A 19,770-nucleotide genomic window follows, 5' to 3' on the forward strand; every position below is an offset into this window, starting at 1 on the left:
GTGCCTGAGGAGGGGAGTTTTTCTGGAAATTTGGAAAGGGTTTGGAACAGTGTACACCATAATTTGAAAGAGGTGAATAGGAGGTCAAAGAAATATTTTGACAAGAATAGAAGGGAGGCGTTGTTTGCAGTGGGGGACATGGCCTGGTTGTCCTCTAGGAATCTGCATTTGAAGATCCCTTCTAAAAAAAACTGGGGCCCAAGTTTGTAGGGTTTTCGGGTGAAGGTTGAGGACGTCTCAGCCTCAAGGCTGATTAAGGCTTTTCACAAGAGATTTCTGAATAAAGCTCGGCCAAGAGGATCCTTGTAATAGGGGAGGTACTGTTAGAATCTATTTAGTTTTGATCCGCCATCTTGTTGTGGTTTTCAGGCTGCTGTTCTTTTTCCACTGGTGCTGAGTTTGTCCTTGGTCAGGTGATTGCTTCACCCTTTATTACCCAGCACCTGCCTCCCAGTCCTTGCTGGACAACAGTGTTAATCCGCTAGTGTTCTGGCTTGGTGCCTTGTTACCTTTCTGTGTTTGATATTGTGCAGTTCTGGGATCTCTAGTTCTGTCAGTTTAGTTTTGGGATCGTTTCTGCGGCTTCCTCTATTTTCCTACTAGGAGGTTACCTGGTTTTGTTCTAAGTCCCTAGATCGTTCAGGGACACCCTTCTCCACTACATGTAGGACTTCGTTTGGGTTTAGTCCAGGAAACATCGGGGGGTCTGTTCACAAGGAATAGGTTGCCCACTCCATCGTAGGGCCTAGTCCTAGTACAGGGTCAGCTTTTCCCTTCTACTCTAGTCCTGAGTTGCAGATCCGTAACAGTAGGGGTCCAGTTGTTTTTATTAGGGCCCTCAGCCAAGAATTGTCCCACTTCTTTTAGCACATTCATGCTCAGGGTTACAATGGGTCCTCCGCCTCCAGACCCCTTTGTCAACACTATTGCCTTCCTTCCCAAATCTTTTCCACACACCCGGACAGACATCCACACTACTCCTACTACTGGGATAGGCAGCTGATTAGCCACCACCAGTCGGATGGTGTGCTCTTTTCTGAAGCGAGCAACTTTGGGAAAATGACTCTGAAAATATGCCTCCAGTATAGTGGTCACCTGAGACCCCATATCCATCAAGCAGCAAATGTGTTGCCCATTGAATTCAGGCCGAGTAATGGGTCTCTCAGAGACAATGTCATCAGAGTTGTCTCTCCCACCTTCTGAGGCTCGAAACCAGACAATATGCTCCACGACCGTGGGGTGTGTTATTTTAACAGGCACCCCGTCTCCTTTCTCGACTCAGGCAGTCTCTTGAAATGTGCTCCCTACCACTGCAGGACCCAGCACTCTGGCTCACATTCCCTTCATGTGCTATGTACACAGTGTTATGGGCTTTGGAATGAGCGACTTTCTCGCTCATGTGAGGTGGTGTGATCAGCCAGAGGGGTGGCAGCAGAGGTCCCCTTGATGCTGCACACCTCATCTTGGATGTTCCGAATATCTTGACATATCTCTTGCACCCAGTCAAGCTTAGTGTGGGTTGACTCAGGGGTAACCACTTCATGACTACGGACCGTGGCAGTGGGAACAGGGGTCTCTCTTTCCAAGACTCTAGCTTCAGCCCCGACCTCAAGGAAGCCCACATCGGCATTCAGGCCCAAGCTCTCATTTAAGATCTGCTTTGGAGATGGATCCTTCAGTCCAGTAATGAGTTTGTCCCGAAGCACTTCGTCCAAATGACCCAGTCCTCGGTGCCCATCTTGGGTCTTCTTGGTGATATGGGCCGTCACTTTCTGTAATGCAATAACATACCGAGATATGGTCCCACTTTCCTCTTGGACCTGCTGAAATAACTGCATAGCGAGATGTACTAGATGCATGGTGACACCATGCATGTCCTCCAAGATTTTTATCACCTTTTCCACAGTGTCACGATCCCAAGATGGGTGGTGCATAACAGTCTGCCGGGTCTTCCCGTCAAGGGTCAGGAGGGCTAACTTGGCCTGAACGGAAGGTGTCTTGGGATACATGTGCAGCATGCTTTTCAGCCTCTGTACCCAGTCCCACAGCAACTTGCTGCTTCCCATGAACTTGGGAAGATTGCTAAGCATAGCCCCCAATGGTGTATTTCCCTTGCTGGACTTCCGTCATAGACTGGTCCACCATCCCTGTGTCTGAATGTTGCATCTTGCTGACTCCACCAAATGTAATGCAGGTGTTTGGATGCAAGAATAAAGACCGCGAGGCAGGAAACAGTAAGGATTTATATAATTCTATTTATATACAGCAGTACCGTTCAATATTAGTGTTAGTAACTATGCAAAGCAATAGCAGAAAGAATAATAATAAGTTTAGAATAGCCAATAAAGTTTTTCACTATTCAACGTTATTTTTTTTTTCACAAAAGGTGGTGCGCCCAGTTATGGGAGTCACCACGTAAGTTCTCTCTGAAGCTCTGGCTGTAGCGGGGTCACCGGGTTTTCCCACTGGATGCCTCATTGAGCCTCACAGGTATTCCCCAGGGAGGGCACAGTGTTCTGTCATGCCCGCAGGCTGTAGGGCCTCTCTGAGCCATCGGGAGGGCACGTGGCTTGGGGCTTCCTCTTCACCCAGGCACTAATGTGCCTCACAGGCTGCATGGCCACCATATTTAACAGGGAGGGCACGGGAAAAACGTGGCCTCCGAGGAACTCGTCTCACCCGGTTACCGAAGTGCCTCATGGACCACCATATTCAACAGGAAGGGCACGGTAAGGTGGCCTCCGAGGCTGGTCTTTTCTTCACCTGGGCATCACCTCATGGACTGTGGCCATGCTTTCGCTCAGGGAGGGCATGGCGAGACATGGCCTCTTGGGTGCTACCGGTACCTGGAGACGGATGCAGCAGACCATTGCCTGCCAAAACCCATCCAACCCAGGCCCAGGCATCCTCTTCTGTCTTCTTAAGATTTCATCTTGAGGGTTCCCCATCAAGGACAGGAAACCAACTGATGCGGAGTGAGGAGCTGCCCTTTTATCTTGAAGGTTTCCTGTCCTTGAAGGGTAGATCCGCTCTCTCGTGGTGCTGTAATGGGTGATGGAAAAATAAAGTTATTGAAAACAGAACATTGTATGGTAAAATGAATGGAGGCATCAAAAACTGCAACTCGCCCCGCAAGAAAATAAGAGCTCCGTACACACACAACTCTGCTCCACAAGCCTCGTACACACGTGGTTCCACTCCATAAACCCATGGCTCCGCTCTGTACACCTCGTACACACGTGGCTCCCCTCTGCACACATGCAGCTCTGCCCTGAACACATCATACACACGCGGCTCGCCTCCATATGCCTCGTACACACGCTGCTCCGCTCGCCTTGTAAACACGCGGCTCCGCTCCGTACACCTTGTACACACGCGGCTCCTTTCGTTACACCCCGTACACACGCGGCTCCGCTCCGTACACCTCGTACACACGCGGCTCAGCTCTGTACATCTCATACACACATGGCTCCGCAACTTATGCCTTGTACACGTGGCTCGGCTCCACTTGGTACTCGTGCGGCTCCACTGGGTAAACCCTGTACACGTGCAGCTCCGCTCCGTACACCTCGTACACACACGGCTCTGCTACATCCACCCTGTAAACCCCTCTTGACCCCACACATAAACTTCCCCTCAACCAGCACCATGACAACCAGCACAGTAGAGTCCTGCATACACTGAGGCCCCTGATCATGTGACCCCTGACTCCTCCCCTCCTGTGACCTCATCACAGGTCCTGTGTGCACAGAACAGCCATATATGTGGTGTGCGGCTCTGCAGGTGGAGGTAGGTGCTAGAGATTCCCCATTACTGGGGGGGGGGCAGTAACCCCTTCAGCACTGACACTGTTTTGGTGTTTTTGTTGCCACATTACAAGAACTATAAGGGTATGTGCACACGATGTGGATTTTGCTGAGGATCCGCAGCAGTTTCCCATGAGTTTGCAGTTCAATGTAAACCTATGGGAAACCAAAAACGCTGTGCACATGCTGCGGAAAAAAACGCGCAGAAATGTAGCGGTTTACATTCCGCAGCATGTCACTTCTTTCTGCAGATTCCGCAGCGGTTTTACACCTGCTTCAATAGAATTCCGCAGTTGTAAAACCGCAGTGAAATCCGCAGAAAAACCGCGGTAAATCCGCAGCGGTTTTCCACTGCGTATTTATCAAATCCGCTGCAGAAAAATCCGCAGTGGATCTAGAATACGTGTGCACATAGCCTAAAGTGTGTTTACTTTTCACCTGATGGATATGACCCAACTATAAAAGGGAAGTAAGGAAACATTGTTCACATAGTACAGTGCCCCCTCTGTTACCACACATAGTATAATGTTCCCCCATTCCTCGTACACAGTATATTGTTCCCACAGTACCCCCATAATAATAATAATAATCTACTATATAATTGTCTAAGGGTCACTTCCGTCTTTCTGTCCTTCTGTCTGTCTTTCTGTCTGTCATGGATATTCATTGGTCGCGGCCTCTGTCTGTCATGGAATCCAAGTCGCTGATTGGTCGCGGCAAAACAGCCAGGGCACAGTCCGGAAGAAAATGGCCGCTCCTTCCTCCCCGCAGTCACTGCCCGGCGCCCGCATACTCCCCTCCAGTCACCGCTCACATAGGGTTAATGCCGGCGGTAACGGACCGCGTTATGCCGCGGGTAACGCACTCCGTTACCGCCGCTATTAACCCTGTGTGTCCCCAACTTTTTACTATTGATGCTGCCTATGCGGCATCAATAGTAAAATAATGTAATGTTAAAAATAATAAAAAAACAAAAAACCTGCTATACTCACCCTCCGTACTCCGCCGAGCCGCTCGCGCCTGCCGCCATCTTCCGTTCCCAGCGATGCATTGCGAAATTTCCCAGAAGACTTAGCGGTCTCGCGAGACCACTAAGTCTTCTGGGTAATTTTGCAATGCATCCTGGGACCGGAAGATGGCGGCAGCCGCGCGCCCATCGCCACAGCGCCGTTGGATCCTAGGGGGTGAGTATGTAACTATATTTAATTTTAATTCTAACAGGGATATGTGCCCACACTGCTAAATACTGCGTGGGTTACATGGCTGCTATATACTACGTGGGCAGTACTATAGACTACATGGCTGCTATTTACTACGTGGGTAGTACTATATACTACATGGCTGCTATATACTACGTGGGCAGTACTATATGCTACATGGCTGTTACATACTATGTGGACAGTACTATATACTACATGGCTGCTATACACTACGTGGGCAGTACTATATACTACATGGCTGCTATATACTACGTGAACAGTACTATATACTACATGGCTGCTATACACTACGTGGACAGTACTATATACTACATGGCTGCTATACACTACGTGGGCAGTACTATATACTACATGGCTGCTATATACTACGTGGACAGTACTATATACTACATGGCTGCTATACACTACGTGGACAGTACTATATACTACATGGCTGCTATGCACTACGTGGGCAGTACTATATACTACATGGCTGCTATATACTACGTGAACAGTACTATATACTACATGGCTGCTATACACTACGTGGACAGTACTATATACTACATGGCTGCTATACACTACGTGGGCAGTACTATATACTACATGGCTGCTATATACTACATGGACAGTACTATATGCTACATGGCTGCTATACACTACGTGGACAGTACTATATACTACATGGCTGCTATATACTATGTGGACAGTACTATATACTACATGGCTGCTATACACTACGTGGGCAGTACTATATACTACATGGCTGCTATATACTACGTGGACAGTACTATATACTACATGGCTGCTATATACTACGTGGGCAGTACTATATACTACATGGCTGCTATATACTACGTGCGCAGTGTTATATACTACATGGCTGCTGTATACTACGTGGCCTGTGTTAGATACTGCGTAGGCTGCGTTATATACAATGCATCGGTTATTCTACAATATGTATGTATATATAGCAGCCACATACTATATAGCACAGGCCACGTACTATTTGTATGCTATATACTACATGGCTCCTATATAGTATGTGGCTGCTATATACATACATATTCTAGAATACCCGATGCGTCGGGCCACCATCTAGTAATAATAATAATCTTTATTTTTATATAGCGCTAACATATTCCGCAGCGCTTTGCAGTTTGCACACATTATCATCACTGTCCCCGTTGGGGCTCACAATCTAAATTCCCTATCAGTATGTCTTTGGAATGTGGGAGGAAACCGGAGTACCCAGAGGAAACCCATGCAAACACGGAGAGAACATATAAACTCTTTGCAGATGTTGTCCTTGGTGGGATTTGAACCCAGGACTCCAGTGCTGCAAGGCTGCTGTGCTGCCCCATCCCCCACACACAGTATAATGTTCTCCCAGTACCACCATCCCCCTAAACAATATAATGTTCCCCCAGTACCGCCATCCCCAACACAAAGTATATTGTTCCCACAGTACCACTATCCCCCACACACAGTATAATGTTCCTCCAGTACCTCCATCCACCACACACAGTATAATGTTCCCACAGTACTGCCATCCCCCATACAGTATAATGTTCCCACAGTACCACCATCCCCCCACACACAGTATAATGTTCCCCCAGTACCACCATCCCCCCACACACAGTATAATGTTCCCCCAGTACCACCATCCCCCCACACACAGTATAATGTTCCCCCAGTACCACCATCCCCCCACACAGAGTATAATGGTCTCACAGTACCACCATCCCCCCTCACAGTATAATGCTCCCACAGTATCTTTTATGGTGTTTTGCAAGAGTTGTTGGTGCCAATTGTATTTTGTAACATTTTAACACGTTTTTTTTGGTCTCTTTTCATGAAAATTTTCAGCTGCGTTTTACAGTACCTGCAAATTCTATGAGATTTCAGAAATCTCATTCATACAGCTTGTTTTTTTATACTCAGTATTTTGTGCTTTGTTTGTTTTTTGCACAATAGAGCATGTCACTTATTTTAGCGTTTTTCACCAATTGTCACCCCAAAGTAATGGGTGGTGAAAAAATGCTGCAAAAAACACAGGTATCAGGTTTTGTTGCGTTTTTGTGTCAAAACCTGATGAAGTAGAAACAGATTTTGTTTTACACTAAACGTTATCAGTAGTGATGAGTGAGCACTAAAATGCTCGGTTGCTCGGGTCGAGCAAATTGAAATACTCGGGTACTCAACCCGATCAACGAGCCCAATGTAAGTCTATGGAAAACCTGAGTATTTTTACCGCAATCCCCCCTGGGGGTACTTTTAAGGTCTAAAAACGTCTGAAAATGATGGAAACAGTGCTCAAATGACACAGGAACATCATGGGGATCGTCCCTGGAAGCATTCCTGACTCCTAGGTCACAGCTGTAAGCAATGTTGTCAGAGTTTCACGCCATTTTTACAGGTGAAACATAAAACATACAAAAACTAAACCAAAATGGATTTTGCTGGGAAATATGTTAAGGTACATCCTTTCCATGGTCATGACTTGTATATAAGGCAAAATAATTAACCCCAGATAAAAAATGTTCCTCCACCTCTTGGGCTATGTTCACACGCAGCATTTTTGATGCGTTTTTCAACTTTCACATTGCTTTCAACCAATTCAAATGCATTCACTGGGAAATGTCATTGTAACATTTAACAACCCTAGCTGGCCATGTGGTGTGTGACACATAAGGAGACACATCTTGTTCATTTATGAAGGAGGGACTCTTAACGTCACAAAGCCTATTTTTAGAGGGACATCAGGAGGCATTGATATACTTAAAGGCCCATTATTAAACAGTGGGTCTCCTATGCTGTTATTGCCTATGCAGTGAGTGGCTGGGCTGCCAACAATTACAATGCACCCCAATACCCCTTTCACAAGAGGTACAGGAGGGCATTGAATGCAAGGCCTGCCCTGCTACCAAGTCATATGTACCCCAATAAGCCTTTAAACCCAGGTACTGGATGGCCACAGGAAAACCCACTTCACATTCTTCAGTTGGTCCTGCCATACTGTTTTCATATGTATTAACTGCAAGGCCTGCCCTGCTACCAAGTCATATGCACCCCAATGAGGCTGGGTTCACATTGCGTTAGTGGGTGTCTGCTGACGGAATCCGTTACATGGCGCAATTAACGCTATGTAACGGATCCGTTAGCGCACCCATTGACCCAATGTAACTAACGCATCGCTTGCAGCGTTCAAGGTCCGTTTCTCGCTAGCGCAGATCGGGCATCTGCGCTAGCGGGATCGCTAACCGCGATCCCTTTTTAGACATTGCGTTAGCGCTTTCCGTTAGCGTATGCGCTAAACGGATTGCACTAACGCAATGTGAACCTAGCCTAAGCCTTTCAACCAGGTACTGGATGGCCACAGGAAAACCCACTTCACATTCTTTAACTGGTCCTGCCATACTGTTTTCATATGTATTAACTGCAAGGCCTGCCCTGCTACCAAGTCATATGCACCCCAATAAGCCTTTGAACCCAGGTACTGGATGGCCACAGGAAAACCCACTTCACATTCTTCAGTTGGTCCTGCCATACTGTTTTCTTATGCATTAACTGCAAGGCTTGCCCTGCTACCAAGTCAGATGCACCCCAATAAGCCTTTGAACCCAGGTACTGGATGGCCACTGGAAAACCCACTTCACATTCTTCAATTGGTCCTGCCATACTGTTTTCTTATGTATTAACTGCAAGGCCTGTCCTGCTGCCAAGTCATATGCACCCCAAAAAGCCTTTGAACCCAGGTACTAGATGGCCACAGGAAAACACATTTCACATTCTTCAGTTGGTCCTGCCATACCGTTTCCTTTTGCATTGAAGGCAAGGGCCGCCTTGACCCAAATTTGCACACACCCCAATCCCCCTTGGAAGAAACATGGAGGAGGGCCTCATAAAAACAACTGTCCCATTACAAAGGAGCGGGTCTCCTAGACTCGTAATGCCCATGCACTAAGTGTATGGGCTGACAAACATTTCCCCATGGGGGAAACATTTTGAAAAAATATTTAATGAGGATCACAGATACCCTTGCCAAAAAATTGACTGTCTTTAGTAGCACAGAACACGTGAACCCTGGAGATTTAGTGGTGGAAAATGATGAGAGGTGGAGGAAGGCCTCATTAAAAACTAGACCCAATTTAAAGGAGCGGGTCTCCTAGACTTGTAATGCCCATATAATAACTGTATGGGCTGAAAAACATTTCCCCATGGGGGATACATTTTAAAAAAAATATTTAATTGGTATCACAGACACCCTTGCCAAAAAATTGACTGTTTGTAGCAGCACGGAACATGTGAACCCTGGTGATCTAGTGGTGGAAAATAATGAGAGGTGGAGGAAGGCCTCAATAAAAACTAGGCCCAATTTAATTTTTAAAAATATACTATGGGCATCATAGACACCCTTGCCAAAAATTGGACTGCCTGTAGCAGCACAGAAGATGTTAAGCCTGGTGATCTAGTGGTGGAGAATGAGGAGACATTGCTGAAGGCCTCATGAAAAACTAGGCCCAATGTAAGGGTGTGTGTCTCCTAGACTTGTAATGCCCATACACACAGTGCATGGGCTGACAAACATTTCCCCACGGGGGATACATTTTTTAAAAAATATACTATGGCCATCAGACACCCTTGCCAAAAATTGGACTGCCTATAGCAGTACAGAACACGTTAAGCGTGGTGAATGGTGATCTAGTGGTGGAGAATGAGAAGACATTACTGAAGGCCTCATTAAAAACTAGGCCCAATGTAAACGAGTGTGTCTCCTACACTTCTAATGCCCATACACGCAGTGCATGGGTTGACAAACATTTCCGCAAGGGGGATACATTTTTTAAAAATATACTATGGGCATCATAGACACCCTTGCCAAAAATTGGACTGCCTGTAGAGGCACAGAAGACGTTAAGCCCGGTGATCTAGTGGTGGAGAATGAGGAGACCTTAAGATAAATCATACTGAAACCAAAAATAAAGCATGTGAATCCACTGATGAAAGTAAATAACAAAAGGGAGGGGTGAACACAGGTTCATATATATGATGCCAGATTGTCTCCAACGAGATATGTTTGTCCCTAGCAACAGCTCAGAGACAAGGATATAAAAAAATATATATAATAGTATTTCAATATTTTCATATTGTAAAGGTATACACTGGGTCACATAAAGACAGTGCAGAGATGTTAAAACTATATACGTACATATCATTTTGATGAAAGTTCCTCCTGGGGGAGTTTATTTTTGTTTCTGATTAGTAATGGGCATCAGAAAAACACACTTGCACAAAAATTGAGTGACTTTTGCATCACGGAATACGTTCACCCTGGTGTTGTACTGGTTATGGATAATGAGAATAAGGAGGAGGATAACACCAAACAGACAAAATCAGGAAGCGGATAGCCATGTGTGGTTGGGGAGAGGTGCATGCCAATACACCTCCACAAAAAAGACAATGTATTAGAGGTTATGTTTCGCTGTTTTCACTTGGTGGTGTACAGAAATCTTGCCCAATCCAGCCCTTGTTCATTTTTATAAGAGTCAGCCTGTCAGCATTTTCAGTTGACAGGCGGATGCGCTTATCTGTTAAAATTCCACCAGCGGCACTAAAAACTCGCTCTGACAGAACCCAAGCAGCAGGACAGGCTAGGACCTCCAAGGCATAGAGAGCCAGTTCATACCACGTGTCCAGCTTGGACACCCAATAATTAAAAGGCACAGAGGAATCACGGAGGATGTTTGCACGATCTGCAAGGTACTCCCTCAGCATCTTCCCAAACATTGCATTTCTTGTGACAGCACCCCCATGCCTCTGTGGCGTCACGATGGGAGGGTCTGAGAAAACTGTCCCAGAACTTTGCCATTGTTCCCCTACCTGAGCTGGATTGTACTTCTGTCTCTCTCGCTTGGACTCCTTGGTTGTACAACAAACTCTGACATCTGCTGCCAGCGTTCTCAAAATTTTCTAAGTAATTCCGCTACAAGGGCCCTCTGGTACTGCAACATTTTAGTACACCTCTCTGCCTCTGGCAGAAGAGATTGAAAGTTCTCCTTGTAGCGTGGGTCTAGAAGTGTCACCAACCAGTAATGAGTGTCACCAAAAAATTTTATAATGTGAGGGTCACGTGAAATGCAGCGCAGCATAAAGTCAGCCATGCGTGCCAGACTGCTAACATGCAAGACTTCCGCGTCCTCACCAACAGGACGACTGACCATGCTCTCATCCTCATCCTCCTCCTCTCTGTCGTCAGGCCATCCACGCTGAACAGACGGTATGACAGCTGTGCTTGTATTACCGTCTATAGCGCATGAAAGTAGCTCCTGTTCCTCCTCCTCATTGCCTACCAATCCACGTTGGGAAGACATGAGGCTGGGCTGAGTGTAATCCCCCTGTATGGTTCCTTGTTCCATGTCCTTATGCTCTACCTGCAATGCATCCTCTTTCATTGTGAGCAGAGAGGTTTTCAGAATGCCGAGATGCGGGATGATGATGCTAATTATGGCGTCATCGCCGCTCACCATCTTGGTACAGTCCTCAAAGTTTTGTAGGATGGTACATATGTCTGACATCCATGTCCACTCATGAGGTCTTATGTGTAGAGTCTGAACTGAATATCGACGGCCTTATTGATGTTGGTAGTCAACAGCTGCCCTCTTCTGCTCACAAATCCTTTCCAACATATGCAGCGTAGAGTTCCAATGCATGGGGACATCACACACCAGTTGGTGAGCCGGAAGCTGCAAACGCTGCTGAAGCACGTCAAGGGCGGCGGAAGCTGTAGTTGACTTTCTAAAATGGGCAGACAGACGGCGTACTTTCACTAGCAGATCTGACAGCTCCGGGTAGCTTTTCAGAAAATGTTGAACCACGAGGTTAAGCACATAGGCCAGGTAAGGTACGTGTGTGAGCTCACCTTGCCTCAGGTGCCACCAGGTTCCGGCGATTTTCACACATGACCATACCTGGCTGTAGGTTCACAGGTGTCATCCAAATATCTGATCGCTCTGTCAGCACTGTCCACAACTCTTCTGCATTATGCGGTTTGTCACCTATGCAGATTAGCTTCAGCACAGCCTGTTGCTGCTTGACTGAGGCAGTGCTTCCAGCTTCTGACTGATGTGTTGAGTTCAGAGATGGAAGCTGAAGAGGAGGAGGAGGAGGTGCAGGAGCTGTAGACTGTGGGAGCAGCCCTGATTGACGTAGGGCCCTCAATCCTCGGCGTGGGGAAGATGTGTTCTATCCCAAGGTCTGACTGGGTTCCAGCTTCCACTATGTTAACCCAGTGTGCCGTCAGTGAGACGTACCATCCCTGCCGACAAGCACTTGTCCACGTGTCCGTGGTTAGGTGGACTTTCCCAGTAACAGCATTGTTGAGGGCACGAGTAATGTTGTGGGACACATGCTGGTGTAATGCCGGTACGGCACACCAGGAGAAATAGTGGCGACTGGGGACCGAGTAACTTGGGACGGCCGCTGCCATCAGGTTGCAGAAAGCTTCCATCTCAAGGAGCCTAAAAGGCAACATTTCGAGCGCAAGCATACGAGAAATGTTAGAATTTAGTACTGTGGCCTGTGGGGCGTTGGCTGAGTATTTCGGCTTGTGTTGCAATGACTGGGGTATAGACAACTGAAGGCTGTGCTGGGACAAGGAAGTGGATGGGCTTGATGATGGTGCTGCTTGACTGGGCAACAACAGGTGCAGGGCTAGAGGCATCTTCACATGCACGGTGGACTGGGGATTGGTTTCTACGCAAAACAGTAGAAGAAGCAGTGGTGTCACCTGCAGACAGTGTTCCTGGAGCTTTGCTGCCATGTGCCTGATCATGCTGGTGGTGGTCAGGCTGGTAGTTTTGCTACCCCTGCTGATGCGGGCATGGCAGGTGCTGCAAATGGCCTGTTTGGGGTTATCGGCAGAGTCTTTAAAAAATAACCAGACTCGGGAAGATCTAACAGTTGGAATGGCAACTTCTCTCATGTTGGTGTTACGAGGAATGGATGCATGCCTTCTGTCTGTGGCCACCACACTGCTTCTTCTTGCTTGTTTGGGTGATATGCCTCCTTCCCCATGTGTGCTGCTGTCCTCCCTCTGCATGTCCTCCTGCCAGGTTGGGTCAGTCACTATGTCACCCACCACCTCGTCTTCCACATTCGCACCCTGCTCCTCCTCCTAACTTTCTGGCAATTGCGTCTCATCATCGTCCACCTCTTCTGACACTTTCCCACCATCGCCTTCGTGTGACCGTGGCTGGTCAAATCTTTGGACATCGCTACATTCGATGTCATCTGGCCCCACTTCAAGTTGACCATCTGAGAGTCCGGAATCTTGAAATGGAAAACTGAACAGCTCTTCAAAATGTCCAAGTGTGGGATCAGTTGTCTCAGGGCACTCGGCATGATGAGAGGAAGGATGATCATGGTGAGGAATATCCGGGCCACACTCACGGCTACTCAGACTTGACCGTGTGGAAGACGTGGTGGTGGCTAAGTGACTCAAAGCATTATCCGCTATCCAACCAATAACCATTTCACACTGCTCTGGCTTCAATAGTGGTGTGCTGCGATCCCCTAGAAACTGGGACAGGAATGTCGAGCGAGAAGATGTGGGTCTTTGTTGTGGCCCACTTTCAGCTTGGCCATGGCCTCGTCCTCTGCATGCACCATCAACATCACGTCCACTTTCTCGTCCCTCGCCCCTTGCCTTGCCCATTTTAAATGGACTACTGAACTATTTCAAAAGCTCAACACAAATGTATTTATTTGGAGCAAAATTATATGTAATCAGTATGCCTTTAAAGCTGCTATTTTTCCACCACAGACACACCAGGCTTCAGCCACAGATAACAGACTGTATAATTATTTTTTCTATTGTATGTGAAATATGGAAAAAATGAAAAGTAGAACAAGGCTAGCGCAAAGAACTATGCTACGTATGCCTGCGAGACTACGATTTTTCCACCACAGATACACCAGGCCTCAGCCTGACATAACAGACTGTATAATATTTGGGGTTTTTTTAGTGAATTTTTGAAAAAAAAAAAAAAGAGTAGAACAAGGCTAGCACACAGAACTATGCTACGTATGCCTGCAAAAGTACGATTTTTCCACCACATATACACAAGGCCGCAGCCACAGATAACAGACTGTGTAAAATATTTTTTGTTTTTGGGTGAATTTTTGAAAAAAAAAAAAAATAGAACAAGGCTAGCACACAGAACTATGACACGTATGCCTGCGAAACTACGATTTTTCTACCACAGATACACCAGGCCGCATCCACAGATAACAGACTGTATAATTTTTTTTTCTCTTGTATATGAAATTTGGCAAAAAATTACAAATGAGTACAACAAGCCTAGCAGATAGAACTATGCTACGTATGCCTGTGAAACTACGATTTTTCCACCACAGATACACCAGGCCACAGCCACAGATAACAGACTGCATAATTTTTCTTTCTGTTGTATGTGAAATTTGCAAAAAAGTTAAAAATGAGTCCAACAAGGCTAGCAGACAGAACTATGAAACTTATGCATGCGAAGCTGCGATTTTTCCACAACAGATAGACAAGGCCTCAGCCTAACATAACAGACTGTATACATTTTTTTTATTTTTGGTGATTTTTTTGATAAAAACAAAAATGAGTGGAACAAGGCTAGCAGAAAGAACTATGCAGCTTATGCCTGCGAAGCTACCACAGATATAACAGGCCTCAGCCTCACATAACAGACTGTATACTTTTTTTTGTTTTTGGTGAATTTTTGAAAAAAAAATTAAAAAAAGAGTTGAACAAGTCTAGCACACAGAACTATGCTATGTATGCCTGTGAAACTATTATTTTTCCACCACAGATACACCAGGCCGCAGCCACAGATAAGACTGTATAACATATTTTGGGGTGAATTTTTGAAAAAAAAAAGTAGAACAAGGCTAGCATACAGAACTATGCTCCGTATGTCTGTGAAGCTACGATTTTTTCCACCACCGATACAACACAGGCCTCAGCCTGACATAACAGACTGTATACATTTTTGGGGGGTTTTGGTGAATTTTTTTTTTTTTTTAAAGTAGAACAAGGCTAGCACACAGAACTATGATACGTATGCCTGCGAAACTATGATTTTCCCACCACAGATACACCAGGCCACACATAACAGACTGTATAATTTTTTTTTCTCTTGTATGTCAAATTTGGCAAAAATTAAAAATGAGTGGAACAAGGCTAGCAGACAGAACTATGCAACTTATGCCTGTGAAGCTAGGATTTTTCCAACACAGATACACATGGCCTCAGCCTGACATAACAGACTGTATACATTTTTTTTGGGGGGTGAATTTTTGAAAAAAAAAAAAAAGAGAACAAGGCTAGCAGAGAGAACTAAGATAGGTATGCCTGCGAAACTATGATTTTTCCACCACAGATACACCAGGCCGCAGCCACAGATAAGACTGTATAATTAGTTTTTTTTCTTGTATGTGAAATTTGGCAAACAATTAAAAAGGCTAGCAGACAGAACTATGAACTTCATGTCTGCGAAGTTATGATTTTTCCACCACAGATACACCAGCCGTCAGCCTCAGATAACAGACTGATCTAAATGTGGCCTTGATTTTTTTGGGCACAACTAAATTGTGTCAACAAGCTGGCTATGACACAAAAACAAAAAAAATTTTGGCGCACTCACATCTGGTGCCTGTGACAAAAAAAATGGTAGATTTGCACGTTCTTCGATTACAATAACCTGGCTGTAGTAGGCAGCGTGATCAAGAAAATAAATTTGAAATAAGGGGGCTATTAATTGCTTTAGAATAAATGGAGCAAGTATAAGGTGAAGAAAAAAAAACGCAGAAAACTGCAGCTAGGTATATATTACATAAGCAGCAGCAAACAGTAATGGAGTCTTTATATGTATTCAGTGAGCGCTATGTACTCACATACAGTGCTTGCACTGATGTGGATATGCTGTGCCCTGTCTACCTAGCGCTGCAATCTCTGGACCTCCGAATTAGCCCTAAAAAGGACTGTTGGTTTCTCAGGAGTTGTGGACTGAATAGTTGCAGACCTACACTAACTATTACAAGGACGATTCTGACTCTATCTCTGCAGCAGCTCTCCCTACACTAGCAGAGTCCGGAGCAGAATGCGGCGAGCAGGGCGGCGCCAGGTCTCTTATAGACATGATGACTCTGTGCGGCCAGCCATTCACTGTAATACCACAACAAAGATGGCTGCAGCATTACAGTTTATGGCTGACAATCCCTGCACTGTCATTGGCGTCCTAGAGAGCGCCAGCATTGCAGGGCGGAGACCCGAGCTCCCGCCGAATAATCCTGGGTGCTCGTCGAGTACACCGAGCATAGTGATACTACCAAGTAGTGGTGAGCACGTTCGCTCATCACTAGTTATCATCAAATGGACAGCGACATTTTTTTCCTATCCATCAGGACTACAAGATCCCAGGTACTTTCAGCTGTGTCACTTCTAATGTGGTGTACCTAATTATATGTACTAAATGTCCAACTGGGGGTCTGTATGTGGGGGAGACAGGGCAGAAGCTTAGAACAAGAATGAACTCCCATTGCCATACAATAAGAGAAAAAAGAATGGATCTACCGGTGGCAATACATTTCTGTCTCCCAAATCATAACATTATGGACATGAAATTACTTGTATTGAAAGGAAACTTCAAATCGCAGAAAGACAGGAGAGTCTGGGAATATAAACTGATGATGACCTTTGACACTCTTAATGCAGGAATGAATGTGTCACATGGATTTATGAATTTTTACATCAACTAAGGAACTTGCCCCTCAGACCATGAAGGGTCATTACAACAGAGACCCTAATCACAGGACAATAAAACAATCCTTATCTAAGAATTGGCCCAATATTTATGGACGTAACTGTTTATCACCCATGGTAATTCTGCTTCATGTCACCTGGCTTATCCATGGTTTTTTTTCCCCTCTTTTTTTTTTTTCCCTATACTATGTTGTGCATAAATATGTGATTCTTCAGAATTTGTTTTAGTCTTTGCCTGATGAAGAGACCTGTGTAGTCTCGAAAGCTTGCAATTTGTTACCATCTTTTCAGTTAGCCATTAAAAGGTATCAACCACTGAGGACTCTCAATTCTAAATATTTAGTTATCATCATGCACATGAGACAAATGTAACATGACAAAAACACAGCAAAAAACGCAAAAAAAAAGCAAGCAAAACCTGCTTTTCTTCTGTAGCTTCTGTACTGCCAAGAGCAGGTTCTGCTGCAGAAAAAAAGCACTGAAAAAATGCCTAGTGTGAAATAGCCTAAAGTGAGAATCTCAAATCCCAGAAAAACACATCATATCCAGAGCAAAAAAATCTAAAACATTAAACACGACATGTAGATTTTGCCTCAAACTATTGCGTGTATTAGAAATTAGCTCTAACAGGATAGAAGATTACAGCCCTGGGAAGACGGGAAACATTCATATACAAGGCCGGTGGAGATGTAGTCAGTGATGGACTCTGGCCAGATATGATTCTAGAGCCGTAGTAGAAGATGAAGATGTCGTCCTCATCATGAAGTCGTTATTTCTCCTGTCACGTGTAATGAATATCTCCTGCAGTATTGCTAATGCCGATTCCAGTGCCGGTAAATGAGACGAGAATTAGCGTTATGGAAGATGAGTCTATGAGAAATGGATTCAGCTGCCGACTCCGAGGAAGAAACTGCTTGTTGTGTGTGGCCTAAAATATATAGGATTTATTAGTAAATGTAAAAAAGAAAACTAAATACTGTACAATAATAAATCTCCTGATGTTTCCCTTATTATCTACAGTAATTGCGTTATTACACAGGATTATTTCTGATGTTACATCGTCATTTTCATCCCATTCAGATTCCTACAATATCTGATCCTTTCGGTGAAGATCTTCTGTATAGGAAACATATTCTGATTTACCTATCAAGGATGAATAAGGACAGAGACAAAATGGTGGAGAGGATATTACACCTCACCCTAGAGATCCTCTTCTGCCTTACTGGAGAGGTGAGCGATTCTGATGACGTCACATTACATCATTCTTATCTATGGGAATAACAGATGGACAGAACTGGAGAGGTGAGGACTCTAGAAATGTCTGTAATGAAATTTATTAATGTGTCTCTCTATAACCAGGATTACACAGTAGTGAAGAAAACCTCTAGTGAGCGCTGTCAGACCCCTTTGTCTGAGGGATGGGGAAGACCCCTGAGCCCAATCACGGGGCCTCCACCTCTCCCCCTGATACATGAAGACATCAATGACCAGAAGATCCTAGAACTCACCTACAAGATGATTGAGCTGCTGACTGGAGAGGTGACACTGCTGGGAATACTGGGACATTATGCAGTAATGGTATGAAGAGATCGGGGTGATGACGGTATCATTGTATGTGTCAGGTTCCTATAAGGTGTCAGGATGTTGCTGTCTATTTCTCCATGGAGGAGTGGGAGTATTTAGAAGGACACAAAGATCTGTACAAGGACGTCATGATGGAGGTTCCCCAGCCCCTCACATCACCAGGTAATAGGACTAAGTACATGGCCAATAATTATCTGTATGTAAAGAATTAATTCAGTCCCTGTATGTGTTTCCTCCAGTTCTATCCAGTAAGAGGACAACACCAGAGAGATGTCCCTGTCCTCTTCTTCCACAGGACTGTAAACAAGAAGATCCCAATGTTCCTCAGGATCATCAGGTAGATGGAGAGAAGGTGTCATGAGATCTCCTCTATGATGTGTAGAAGGCTGTGGAGGTCTTGTGCTCAGTCTTGTTTTATCCACCAGTATTATATGTTTTATACTTGTGTAATGAGAATGGTGGAGATGGCAGAATTAGAGCTGATCATAGATGTGAATTTTCCATCTGTTTGTGACTTCTACAATATTTATCTCAGGGTGAAGATCTGACCCATATTAATACTACAGAGACATATGTGAGGGGTGATAAGCGGTGTAAAGAGGAGATTCCTACACATGACTACCCAGGTGAGTAGCAACCACTAACTGCAGAGAAGCCACAGATTCTTCTCACACTGTTTTATTGTGATGTAGTCCACAATATTGTCCTTACCCTTAAACTATTTAACCCCTTTCCCACCTTATATGTATCCCTACGTCCCTGTGACCTGGGTCTTAATGACCTGGGATGTATGGATATTTCTGAAATCTGACACACGGCACTCAGTGCTAGGAGCGGCCCCGCACCGCTCCCTGCACTTTAACCCCCTAAATGCTGCGATCGAAGTTGGTCCAAGCATTTCGGGAGCCGGCAGAGCGATGACAGTCCCTCTGCCCTTGGATTGTAGACCCCGTGACGTCATGCGGGGACCCAAGCATGATCAGCAACTTTGTCAGTGCGTCGCTGACATTTTGCATAGCACAGTGATGCTGCTGCATCCCCATGCTATACAAGCGATCATCTTGCAAAAAAAGATAGTCCCATATTGGAACAAAGTAAAAAAAATAATTAAACAAATAATTTAAAAAATCAAAGTACCGTATATTTTACCCAGAAATAAAATATTTTTATGAAAAAAAATATAAACAATAAAAGTACACATACTTGGTATTGCCGCATCAGCAAAGGTTCCGACCTATTAAACTGTACAATTAGTTAACCCTTTTAGTGAACACCATAAAAAAAAAATCGCTTTTTATCATAATAACACAACAAAAAGAGGAATAATATGCGATCAAAAAGAATATGAATAAACATGGCACCTCTGAAAACG

General features: G+C 45.0%; 2 protein-coding genes across 2 annotated transcripts in view; both read left to right on the forward strand.

Moving 5' to 3' along the window:
- The window catches only part of LOC138663827 (zinc finger protein 271-like), a 100,924-nt gene that overhangs the window by 59,810 nt on the left and 21,344 nt on the right, over window positions 1-19,770 (forward strand). The window lies entirely within an intron of this gene.
- LOC138667872 (oocyte zinc finger protein XlCOF29-like) lies at window positions 17,869-19,209 on the forward strand. Its single transcript, XM_069755953.1, has 4 exons — window positions 17,869-18,044; window positions 18,174-18,392; window positions 18,934-19,024; window positions 19,091-19,209. Exons 1-4 carry the CDS (start codon window positions 17,967-17,969, stop codon window positions 19,207-19,209), a joined length of 507 nt encoding a protein of 168 aa, XP_069612054.1. The 5' UTR covers window positions 17,869-17,966.

The sequence above is a fragment of the Ranitomeya imitator genome, chromosome 2 (assembly GCF_032444005.1).
Source record: "Ranitomeya imitator isolate aRanImi1 chromosome 2, aRanImi1.pri, whole genome shotgun sequence".
NCBI classification, from domain to species: domain Eukaryota; kingdom Metazoa; phylum Chordata; class Amphibia; order Anura; family Dendrobatidae; genus Ranitomeya; species Ranitomeya imitator.

Excerpts from the sequence above, each read along its gene's own strand:
- LOC138667872 (XM_069755953.1), top strand. The coding sequence starts at position 17,967 with ATGAATAAGGACAGAGACAAAATGGTGGAGAGGATATTACACCTCACC. Across the intron at positions 18,045-18,173 it reads TCTTCTGCCTTACTGGAGAG|GATTACACAGTAGTGAAGAA; the intron begins GTGAGCGATTCT and ends CTCTATAACCAG. Across the intron at positions 18,393-18,933 it reads TGGGACATTATGCAGTAATG|GGTGAAGATCTGACCCATAT; the intron begins GTATGAAGAGAT and ends TATTTATCTCAG.